The following is a 12,341-nucleotide window of genomic DNA, read 5'->3' on the forward strand; positions in this document are numbered from 1 at the left end:
TCTGTTCCTCTCAATCCTTAGAAATCATCAGCAAATTTTAATACCAGAAAATAAATTAATACTCATATCAAGTAACCCAGAAAAGGTTCAATTAGATGTACACTATATATTAGAAAAAGTCTGGGAAGTTTTTAATACATCTTAGAAAACTTATATAAAAAATATAGAAATAAAAGAAATTTGGACACTTAAATGGACTTAGGGTACCTAGAAAATCACATACATACTTTCACTAATGATACAGGATAAATGAGGTGTCACAGTAAAATAAAACTCTTGTCCTAAAGATATACTACACTATTAGAAACTTAAGCAAAATGAAATTAGGAAAGTTTCACAAAGAATCAAATTAATTATTAAAGAGGGAAGGTAATAAATCTATTCAATACCCCAAATCGGAATCTGAGTGAAGCTGAAGAACTGATGGATCTGTATCCCAATGCAGCGTCCTAAATGGTTGTAGGACAACCATGAAGCATTAGCAAAAAAGGTCATAAGTTAGTCAAGCAAATACATTCTATGAATAGCTAAAGCTAAAGTACTGTTCACAATTAAAAAACCACATGTTCTGGTTAGTACCAAAAGAAACAAAAAAACACCAGGTATTACTCAATGCTCTAGTGCATGCAATAAGCATAATATGGTTAAAGATGCAAGCATACAACCCAGAATAGTTAAAAGACAGTATTTTCAGATTATAGGAAACTAATATTGTATAATAATGAACAAGAAAAACTAAAGCAGACAACAACCCAAATAATACTTTGGATGAAAACAAGCTAGGCTATAAAATAGTTAAACTTTTAAGATTCCTAATTAAAAAAACATCAGTAAAAACATCTTAGTTAAAATATTCTAATCTTGCCCAAAGCATTAAATGTGTGCAGGAAATTGTCATATTGGTAAAGGAAATGAGTCAACACATAAGCCTTTTGGTAAGAAAACCAAAGACTATCCCACTGGGATACAAAATAGCTAAAGTTTCCAAAATGTGACCCTTCTGTAATTTATGGGTTAAGCACTGCCTTGGGCTTACATGTCATCTGCTTTAGAAAAGAACTAAAGATTTCTGTCTCTAGGAAAAAATAGATTTTTCCCTAGAAAAATATTTTATATTCAAAGGATATACCTAACTTTTGGAGAATATCAATCCTAAATAAATATTCAGTGATATTTTAGCATTGCCTACTGGGTAAATAACTTTACACCAGATCTTTTCCACTTAAGCCAAATCTAGTCATCACTGGAACAAAAAGTACTTTATCACATTGACATTCTTGTAGGTTAGCAATATAAGATAAGAAAACGCTAACAGTCCCTATAAAAAAGTTAAGCACAATACATTTAGTACTCCCATTTTTGTCAAATATATTTCTTGCTTATATAAGTTACAATGCACAACTACTTTCAGTTGCTAAAATATTTTAATACAACAAATGATTTCTCTACCTGATTATATAATTTATCAATAAAATAATCATGAATCAAACTAGAGAAATCTTTCATTTTAAAAATATTAATATAAAGAAAGATCATGAAATTTAAACAAGGTTGTGTATATGCAACTAAGGAAGCAGCCACATTGAAGATCTGCTTTGTACTAAGCAATGAAAAGCAACAAACTTAGGCTTTGTTAAACCAAAAGGGGTTCTATGAGATGGTCTCCAAGGAATTTTCTGTCAACAGGCTTTACATTATATAAGAGCTCCAGCTGTTATCAATGACATAAAGTTCCTTGTTGAGGATGTCACTTTAGTCTAAAATCAAGTAAGACTTTACTTCAAAATATAGCTAGTACTGAAAAATGCACTGTACAACATACATGGTTATACTTATTAAAGGTATCTTCAGACATATGAAGTACAATTCCAATATAATTCAAAAGCTTGAGAAATAAACTGATTAAAAATGGAAGAAAGGAACAAGAGGTATGGATTACTCAATTGAATATCTGTTAGCTAAATTTTAGAGATAACAGAAATGACTACAAAAGTGAACTAGGAATTTAATGAAATGCAATTTCCTAATCTGCAAAGTTAGAGGAATATCACTTTTCACAGCCTTTTATATTTATTCGTAAATTACCACCAATCTCAACAGAAATTCTTGGCATTTAGAAAGAGTGATTCAAACATGTTTAGATAACATGTTTTGCAATATCAAAATCTATCTTTTCCTACCCCTTGAGTGTACTAATCTTAAACCATCTTGGCTAACTAATGAAGTTGAGTGTACAGGTGCATACATCTCACACATCTTCATGAATTTTCCTGTGATATTTCTTTTCATTGTCTTTATTCTTTCATCATCATCAAGTTTATTCAATATGAATTCATTCTGTTTTCATTCTTAGACCTGAGCATTATTTTTAAATGTAATGTATTTAGAAATGCATTATTTCATTACCAATATCACCATCAACAAGATTAACTATCTTTCCACTATGAAATCCGGAGATATTTTAGTGAAATTCATCATTTTTCCATAATTTTTTTGTGTGTGTATACATATAATGAGTATATTGAGCCCTCTTAAAAATTAACGTTTCAAAGTGAGTCTGTGCTTTCAAAGGAGACAATGTATGTATTAAGATTAAAAAGATATAAGGTTACCCACCTCATTCAAAAAGAGGATTTTTTTTCTCTCCTGTTAAACTCAGAAGAAACTACCTATGTATTCATTCTTTAATAACAAACACTTCTAAAAATATTAACTACCTGTTTTCTTGGTTCACAAATTATCATTTAAAAAATCTACACTTTATACTAAACATAAGTTAGCACATGATCCTTAGAGCTTTTCAAGAAAGGGAATAGTATTTTTAAATTAACGATGTAATCACTAGAGTGTAAGTTCCATGAAAGCAAGGGCCAAGAATTTCTGTGGTAACCCATAGTATTTAACAAAGCTGACAATTTGGTGACTATGTGTTCTATACACAAATATTTTTCTTACCAGTATTTACTCCCTGTACCAATTTACAATATTCCAAAAGGTTTCTAATAATCTCTAGGTTGTCCATGAAACTCATGAGGACACATCTTAATTCATATTAATTTTAAAAGACAAGTAGATGTTACATGGTACTACTGAAAGCAAACTTGCTAATGCTATATTAAAATAATCTTTCTATTCCTATTCAAAATCAGTAATAGAGTTCAAAATGTACACTGTATAATATCTACATAAAAATGTATAATATCAAATAAGGAAATTTAATAAATACAGTAATTTTTTATCTTGGGAAATGTTTTTACTATGGCAATGTTTTCTGTAGAAGGAAAAAAAAAAAAACCCTTCACTTGAAAATTCCAGTTATTTAAAGGTTCTTAAATATCAGGTATTTAAAGAAATACTGACATATTTGTATAAAAGTATAGAAGTATGAAGTACAAAACAAATAAATTTAGCCCTAAAAATAAATTTAAACTATCTTTAATCTATAATTCATACTATTTTATAAGGTAATAACATAATTTCTAAAAAGAAGGTTTTGATTTTCCTTTAAATGAAAAAATTATGTCATTTACCTCCAAAGACAGTATCTAACAGATAGATAGATAGATCTAACAAATCTAAACAGATTTGCAATTTTAGTTTTATACACAGAACAGTTTTGGAAAACACATCTCAAATTCAAACTAGCAAACTTTATGTGCCTTTTAATTGTTAATGATAAACTGATTATTCAAGAACTGATTAAAGTATTGAGTTTATGAATCATCCAGCCCCCTTACTTCTTTTTTTTTCTCCCCCCTCTTTTTTCCATACTCATTACTTGTTTGTAACTTCAATCAGAGACACTCAGGCACAAAAAAGATAAAACTTCTAACAGTTTATGTCTTATTAAAAAGTGTGTGAAGAGATTTTCCTGGGGTGGACATTTAACTCCTAGTCCCAAATAAGGATTCAATCAGCTGTGGATTTTGACTAGCTATGTTTAATCTAATTTCAGCTGTCATAAGAAGTCAAAAAGCATGCTACTATTAAATAAAGACTTGCTATTAACTGTGTGTGTCTGTATATGTATGTATATGACAAAGAGGAATAAGTAATAATACTTTTCCCAATATGATCTTTGGAAGAAAGGTGAAATTTTACTCAATTTTGGAAAAGCAAGTTCCAATAGTTATATAGGATCCTAAAACAAACATGAAATACAATTTTATAAGGAAGATGCAAATTCAGGAAAACTTGGCAGTAAACATTCTCATTTCCTTAGCAGTTATTCCTACCCTTGATATTTTAGACATTATTATTTTCCATCTTCATTAGCAGAACTAATGACTTAATAGAATATTATTAGGACAGAATTGGGCTGCTTAACTGAATTGTTTAGATTTTCAATCACTAAATGGGGAATTAAGCACAGTAGAGAGGTTTTACACTATTTACCAAAACATTCACACAATAACCAGTATAAAGTTTGCTTAAACATAAAAAATTTAAATGCAGGCTGGGTGCAGTGGCTCACGCCTGTAATCCTAGCACTTTGGAAGGGTAAGGTGGGAGGATGGCTTGAGCCCAGAACTTGGAGACCAGCCTGAGCAACACAGCAAGACCTCGTCTCGACAAAAAAACAGAAAAATTATCTGGGCTGGTGGTACATGCCTATAGTCCCAGCTGGGAGGCTGAGGCAGGAGGATGGCTTAAGCCCAGGAGTTTAAGGATGTAATGAGCTATGGACACCACTGCACTGTAGCCCAGGAAACAGAGCAAGATCCTGTCTTAAAAAAATTTAAATGCATTAACACCTTTATTTCTAATATAAAATAATTAGAATAGAACTGGTTAACTATTTAGTACTAAGTTAATCAAGTATGACAGTTAAATATTGTAAAAAAATTTTTTCCCCCAATTTACAACAGAATTTCTATGCCATCTACAGTTTAAAATGTTAGGACTAACTCAACACAACTATGTAGAGTCCCCTCTAAAGGTCTGGCAGTATTTGGGCACTGAATGCATTCTATAATTAAAATATTAAAAGAAAATTGCCATACCTAGATCCCACAGCGCCATCTCCAGAGTCTTGGCTTCCAGCTTCACTTGGCGTGCTCACAGATTTGGAGGACGGAGACATAGGAGGAGGGACTAAATAGTGAAATAGACAGGTATCCGCTGTTACTACACGCAGAGGTTGCTCAGCTTATGACGTTTCAAAAATAATTTAACATGAAGTAATAAAAAAGAAAAAAAATGGCAAACCAAAAAATAAATATATATGAATGAAAATGAACAATAGAAAAAAAGGGGAAAAGACAAAGTTAACAACGCATGCTGAAGGTTCATGCAATTTCTCTGGCAAAATGCATTTGAGCTTTATATTTTAAAAAAGGCAAGATTATGGAAAGATGCATCTTCATCTCATCCATCACCAAATGTGGCCACTAATTTTCAAAGGAGAGCATTCCTTCTCCTCTAACTTCTCACTTTTAAGATCACCAGATTATAAGTATTATTTACAACTGCTGCCAAAATTAAAACTGAAATATGCATCATTAAGTCATTCAAGCTCTGATTTTCTAAGATTTTAAAATACTAAATTTTGTCTAATTTTTTCTTTCAAAAATTAATGTTTGAATGATTTTATTTCCTCCTTACCAATAAAAGGGTAATTTAGAGAAATGACTGCAGCTTAAGGAATGGCTCCTTTAAAAGGTTCATTAGTTTCCAACAATTTGGGTGAAAAATGCAAACAGGCTATAAAATAGCATGCCTTCCAGACATGATGCATAACATAAAGTGATGCATGCAAATTAAACCAGGCAAGACTTATGGTAACTTCCTTACCCCAGTATTCAGAAAAAACTGAAGTGTACAGACAAAGATACAGACACCCAAAATATTCTTAATCCCTTCTTATAGAAAAATATGCATTTTTCATAGTATATAAAATAAACAACAAATGCTTTCCCCTAAACTGTCAACTTTTAACATTTTATAACAACAGTTGAACGTGCACGTTTCATGCTTATGACATTTATAAAACTTTTTGACTACCGTTGCGGGAAGTATAGGAGGATCATCACTGCCATCTTCTGGTTAAATTTTACCATTAATGTCCCTAATCCCAAGTGTCTTTTTAAAATAATTTTTCAGTGTATGATATTAAGTGACTAATATATTTGATGTTGAGCTGAAAGCCCTTCTTTTAATACTCTATTGAAAAGAAGGTAAGTTCCTAGTTACATAGGAACTAGTTATATAGGAACTAAAGAAATATGTTTTTGAATGAATAGCCACATTCATTGAATCCTTAAGATTATGTTTAAATGTTTATACATAAGGCATTAAAAACAGTAGGTTTGGTAATCTAACAAAATGTACAAATATAGTATGATGAACTGTATCTTAAACATAAGTAAAAAACTAATCATCCTTATTTTTTTAATGGCAAATTCTACTGGTAACCAGTAAGACTGGAAGAAAAAACTCATAGCTAGAATGTTTGTTTCCTAAGATACAATGGCTAATTCTTGCTTCAAAGAACTATAAAAACATAATCAATGTTTCTAATATTGTGATTAAAACAATCAGAAATAATTATAAAGCCAGAGAGCTTCATATAGTTCTCACGTGGATGGGATGGCACTGTGCTAGGTGCTACATGTATAATTCAAAGTAGCTAAAAATGATTTTTATCTGAAGTAGAATAATATTAATGTCCCCAGACTTCTCTTAGGTTACATTTCCTCATCTTTTTGTCCATTTCTCACTGTGAGATTTCCCCTAGTCTAAGTCCCAACCAATATAGAATAAAGAGTAATATCTAACAGTTGCTTGCCTACTGTGCTGTAAACACAAAATAAATATTTATTATAGTGAGGCACCATAACGTTTTCATATTAAATATTTTCAAAGAAGAAATTTTGTATTCTTTAAATTACATATTTAATTTCATACTTAGGAAAATAATTTTTCCAAGTATACATATCTTAGAGATTGAAGGAAAATAGTAAAATTCCTATCAATCTAATTATTTGTGATGAATTATAGAATTCTTTTCCAGTTTAACACGCTTTTCTCCCTTTCTGGTGACTTGATCGACGATTCCATTCAACAAGTTCAACAGTATCTTACTTGGTTAAGACTACATTTTTTAAAAACAGTAACCAAAATTCTTTATGGAAACAGGCTAAATAGTAATTATACATATATACATAGATACATTAACCTAGCCAGTTCTGAAATAAGTTTCAGAAACAAAAAATAAATCAAAATGGTGATGCTACCAAATTATCTCAATTTCTTAGCCAGAGGCAAAAAAAAAAAAATCACAGTGACTTCAAATTTATAATTAGATAAAAATCTCCATCCCAGAACTATAATATATTCTTTCTGTCAAAAAATAGTTTTAAGCCAGCTGATGAAAAACACTCATAAAAGGACTCTTATTTATTATGTGGCCCACAATTTCATCTTGCAATAATAAATAATGTTCACCACAGAAGGGACAAACATAGAAAAAAAATTACTACCATTACAAAAGGAGGAATGTTAATTTTTTAAAAAGGAAATGGTAGTATTATTTAGTGACTACCACATTTTAACCCAATTAATCTAGAAAAATCAAAAAATACTATAATTATGCAATAAGCCAATGTCATATTCCCAAACTTCAACAAACCCCTGAGAACGAATGAAAGCATGTATTTAGGGAGGTTAAAAAAAAGAAACACACTGAAACTCATAGGTTCTCAAATCTAAGGAAAAACTCACTTCTGGAATTCATTTTTAAGGATGGCTCATGAGTCTAATCAGTTTTGAAAAATAACAGCCATTAATAACTAGCTTTTGCCAAGTATTTGAGATATGATTTGCTTAGTAAGAACAGTGATTGAATCAGATTACCTTTACATACATGAATTTCAGCTTCTTAGATGTTTAGAGCAAAGATAATCTATTCCCTTGAGAACCAAGGAAGAAATATGAAGTAATTGGGGGGAAAAAAACCCTACACCATGGCATTCACTGATTATGTAAGTAATGTTGAAAAGACTGTGACTTTAATTCTCTAGGACAAAAAGCCAATCAAGAAGGCCTTTCCTGCCAGCTTAGGCCTTGGCCTTCCAAGGATATAAAATTAACATTGCTGCCTTCTGGCCTGCAATATTTTTAAGCCACAAAGAACCTGGGAATGCACCTAGATTTAGAATTAGCATTAAGTCTGGGTCAATCACTCAAAACACACAGAAATCTCAAGGACGAAGGATAGCACACAGCCCAATTATTTTTCAAGTAGAAGAAAGCCTCTGGCAAGAAGGGGCTCTTGTGAGGAAGAAGGACCTAGAAAAAGTAGACAGCCAAGAAAAGTGAATGTTAGGGAGAAGTGTTGGTAGAAGGCAATGGAAATGGAAGGAGTGAACTTCTGGGATAACACAAAGTTAGTTGTAAGGGCTCTTCTAACTCATCAATTACTCAAACACGGTCCATGTTACAGTAATGCCCCCTTGTGGAAGCAAGTGCTCCTAGCCTGGAATATTAACATTTCAATAACTACCTGTTTTTCATACCTTATTCTTTTTGTCCATTAGGTAGATAGCTAGGATCTCCAGCTCTTCTAGGGACAAGTGTGCCCTGATTTGGTGCTGCCTCGAGCAATTGCCTCACCTGGGAAGAAGGTAAGGGCAGGCATTCTGTGTAGGTGGCGCCCCACCCTTAATCCTATCCCAAGCAACTGCTCCACCTGGGGAAGGATGGAATGCCTTACCAATCTGGGAATCCCTCAGCCTAGACAAAATAGGATTTGGAAAGTGACCTAGAGTAACCTAAGGCTAATTATTATGTCAGTATAAATTTACATTGTGGTTCACCTTCCCCATTCCCCAGGTAGGGCTTTCAGAGAAGGAACTTGCATAGGCAGATGCACTCTTGAGAACACCTGTTAACCATGTGGTAACATCCTACACCTCCTGAACACCCTTCCCTGGACTAGGCCAATAAAAGGAAACAACTTGAGAATTCCCAGAGAGTCAGTGAGTCAGTCAGTCTCTCTCTTTCCACACATGGAGACAGGGCTGTTTTGTTTTATAATAAAAAGCTTGTGTGAAAATGCTTCCTGCTTGTGATCATTCTGTTGCACCGGCCTTTTTCCAAGCAAGGAGCAAAAGAACCATGATAACAGTCTGCCAAGAGGCTGGACCTGGAGGGGTAAGGGCAATATACGTAACCTAAACTTTTGTACCCCCACAATATGCTGAAATAAGAATAAAAAATAAAATTTAAAAAAAAGAGGCTAGACCTGACAGTTTGGTGTGTCTGGTCATTCTTCAGCCAAGAACACACCAAGAATCAAGAGCAGCCTGCCACCCTGACATTTTGGTGCCATGACTCAGATTATTCTAAGTAAATCCCCTCATCTTTTTCCATGAAAACATTCTGACTTGGATAAGTCTGTCTAGGAGGTCCCTTCCTTATCGTGGCTGGCCACCCAATCGCCAGTGCTAGTACTTTTACAAAGGATCAGGTCGTTATACCAACAGATCTCATTGTCCTGGCACTCAAAGGAAAAAATGAGAGTCTTTTAGGTTTGAGGGGGTGCCCTCTTCCTACGAATCGGAAAGGAGATGTCTAGAATGATACTTTGGCCGAAAGGCCCGGGTCGTTATTTGGGGATGCCCAATTTTAACAGACCTCGGTGGGTATAGCCTCTCCCCTTTCCCTTCTTTGTTCCTTGGCCAAATGGCCCGGGGTTGTTACCTGGGGATACCCAGCTCCAACAGACCCCATCTGGCAAAGTCATTCGTTCGTTTGTACCCCTCCTCCCCGTTTTTCCTCCTTTTCTAGATGAGTGCACAGGGATCAAAAATCCCACCTAACACCCTTTTGGGGCATCTTCTTTCAAACTGGGACAAGTTTGATCTAGACACTCTGAAGAAAAAACGTTTAAACTTCTGTACAACTGCCTAGCCAACATACAAGTTGGATAGTGGAGAACAGTGACCGCCACGCAGGACTCTAAATCACCCCCTCATCTTACAATCAGATCTTTTTTGTAAAAGAGAAGGAAAATGGACCAAAATACCATATGTACAGACTTTCTTTTATTACAGGAAAATCCTCAGTGGTGCAAGGAGTATTTCAAGCTAAGTAAGATTATGGTGTTAAGAGACCCTCCTCAGGTTCCCTGTTCCAAGGTTCCCCCATACTCAGGGAGGCCTGAAGGGATCCCTACAAAGGGGGAGGTGGTGCCATCTCTACCTCCACCAGGGGGAAGGCAGCTCAGGCTCCTACCCTGGGTGGAAGCAGCAGGGGAGTCCAGACCAACCCTGTTCCATAAGCCCTTTAGTTTGGTAGAGTTAAAACGAATAAAACAGGATCTGGGGAGCTACACTGATCACCTTAATAAGTATGTAGAGACATTCCATCATTTGTGTTTAGCCTGTGAGTTGGCTTGGAAAGATGCACATGTTATTCTAAGCCAGACTTTAAATGATTTTGAGAAATCTGGAGTGTTAACGGAGGCACAAAAGCTTGCCACCAGATTATACCTTTCAAATCCTAGATATCCAGTGGGTGAAACAGCAGTGCCTGTGACTGACCAAGGGTGGAATAACAGTTCCTCAGAAGAGAGGTGGGAGAAAGAACATTTTTTTAGTACATGTCCAGGCTGGCCTGAAGGCCACCATGCAAAAGGTGGTCAATTATTCCAAGGTCTCCGCTATAATCCAGGGGCCTGAGGAAAACCCTATGGCCTTCCTGGATCGGCTTCAGGAGGCAATAGAGAAGTATACCACTGCTGATCTTAAGTCCTGTGAGGGACAGGTGGTATTAAAAGATAAGTTCTTGACTCAAGCAGCACCAGATATTAGGAGAAAACTTCAGAAAACCCTGCCACCTCTCTGGACAATATGGTGGCTGCCGCTAATTCTGTTTTCTATAACAGAACTTCTGAGCTCAAGAGTCAGGCTTGGGAGAAGGAATGGAGGAAGCAAGCTAGGCATGCCCGGTTAATGGCAGCATTGGCACCTGCATTCGGACCAATGGCCAAAGCCACCACTAGAGGAAGGGACCTTCGGTGTTGCATCTGCTGATGGGAAGGGCACTGGGCTAAGAACTGCCCCAATGAGGATAGGCTACCCAAGGCCCCTTGTCATCAGTGTCATCAAACAGGTCACTAGGCTGCACTCTGTCCTATGGGATCATCCCAGAGGGGAGTCAGTTCCCAGACTGGATCATGGTACAACAATGAAGGAGCCTGCTCCCAGCAGCCCCCTGGCAGATAACTATCACTGGACTGGAGCCAAGGGGGACCCTCCTGGTGTCAGGTAGTCCAGTAAATTTTCTTCATACTGGAGCTGCCTATTCTGTCCTCCTCACCTACTCCAGAAAACTGAACACTCACTCCTGTATGGGCACTGGAGTCTCCGGGATCCCTACCAAACAATTCTTTATTCTCCCCCTTTGTTTTGTTTGTGGGAGGACGTGATCATTGAATATTTATTTCTAGTAATTTCTACTTGTGCTGTCAACTTTGTAGGATGCAACTTGCTTTCTAAACAGTGAGGGCAGGTTTCTTTCTATCCTTAGAAGGAACTCAGCTTCATAGGTCTCTTAACAGATTCAAAGGTCTCAGGCCAAAGTCAACAAGACTGGGAGGCAGATATCTTTGCAGTAGTCTGGGACTTCGGTTCTCCAGGCTGTGCCAGAACAGCCCAGCTGATTATGGTCCATCTCAAACCACAGCTAGGATATTCCCATGTTAAACAGTATCCTTTGCGACCTAAGGCCCTGGCAGGTCTTGAGCCCCTTGTAAGATAATTCCTAGTTTTGGGTCTACTTATTCCGACTTGCTCTCCTTATAATACCCCTATTTCACCTGTCCAGAAAAAAGACAGCACTTACTCATTGGTGCTAGACTTAAGGACAGTCAATGAGGCAGTGGTGCCTTTGCACCCTGTGTGCCCAATCTTTATACATTACTGGGTAATATTACCCCAGAGACCACTCATTACAGTGTACTGGACCTAAATAATGGATGCTTTCTTACCTTTCTCCACCCTGACTGCCAAAATTTGCTTTTGAATGGATCCCTCTACGTGGCACACCCCACCAATTAACCTGGATGGTGTTGCCATAGGGGTTCTGGGGTAGCCCTCATCTTTTTGGCCAGGCATTGGGGAGAGATGTGGATGACCTCTAACTCCACTAGGGTGTGGTGCTTCAATATGTTGATGACCTGATCTGCTCCCCAACTTAAAGGAGGCACAGGAACATGCTATTTGAGTCCTGCGATTCCTGGCTGATATGGAGTATGGGATGTCATGTCGCAAAGCCCAACTGGCTCAATCTAAGGAGACCTAGTTGGCACTTGTTCTTACCCTGGGAAAACGAGAGCT

The 12,341-nt window shown here is 36.1% G+C and overlaps 1 protein-coding gene across 4 annotated transcripts in view; it reads right to left on the reverse strand.

Annotated features, from left to right (window-relative positions):
* DYNC1I2 (dynein cytoplasmic 1 intermediate chain 2) overlaps window positions 1-12,341 on the reverse strand; it is a 60,534-nt gene that overhangs the window by 33,666 nt on the left and 14,527 nt on the right. For 2 of the 4 annotated variants that reach the window (XM_045559433.1, XM_045559432.1), the window contains exons 4-5: window positions 5,004-5,094; window positions 390-449 (exon numbers count right to left, since the gene is read on the reverse strand). In XM_045559433.1, coding sequence (XP_045415389.1) covers window positions 390-449; window positions 5,004-5,094 — 151 coding nt within the window. The remainder of the gene's footprint in view (window positions 1-389; window positions 450-5,003; window positions 5,095-12,341) is intronic. The other 2 variants (XM_045559435.1, XM_045559434.1) reach the window with 1 other exon arrangement.

Source organism: Lemur catta, chromosome 8 (assembly GCF_020740605.2).
Source record: "Lemur catta isolate mLemCat1 chromosome 8, mLemCat1.pri, whole genome shotgun sequence".
NCBI classification, from domain to species: domain Eukaryota; kingdom Metazoa; phylum Chordata; class Mammalia; order Primates; family Lemuridae; genus Lemur; species Lemur catta.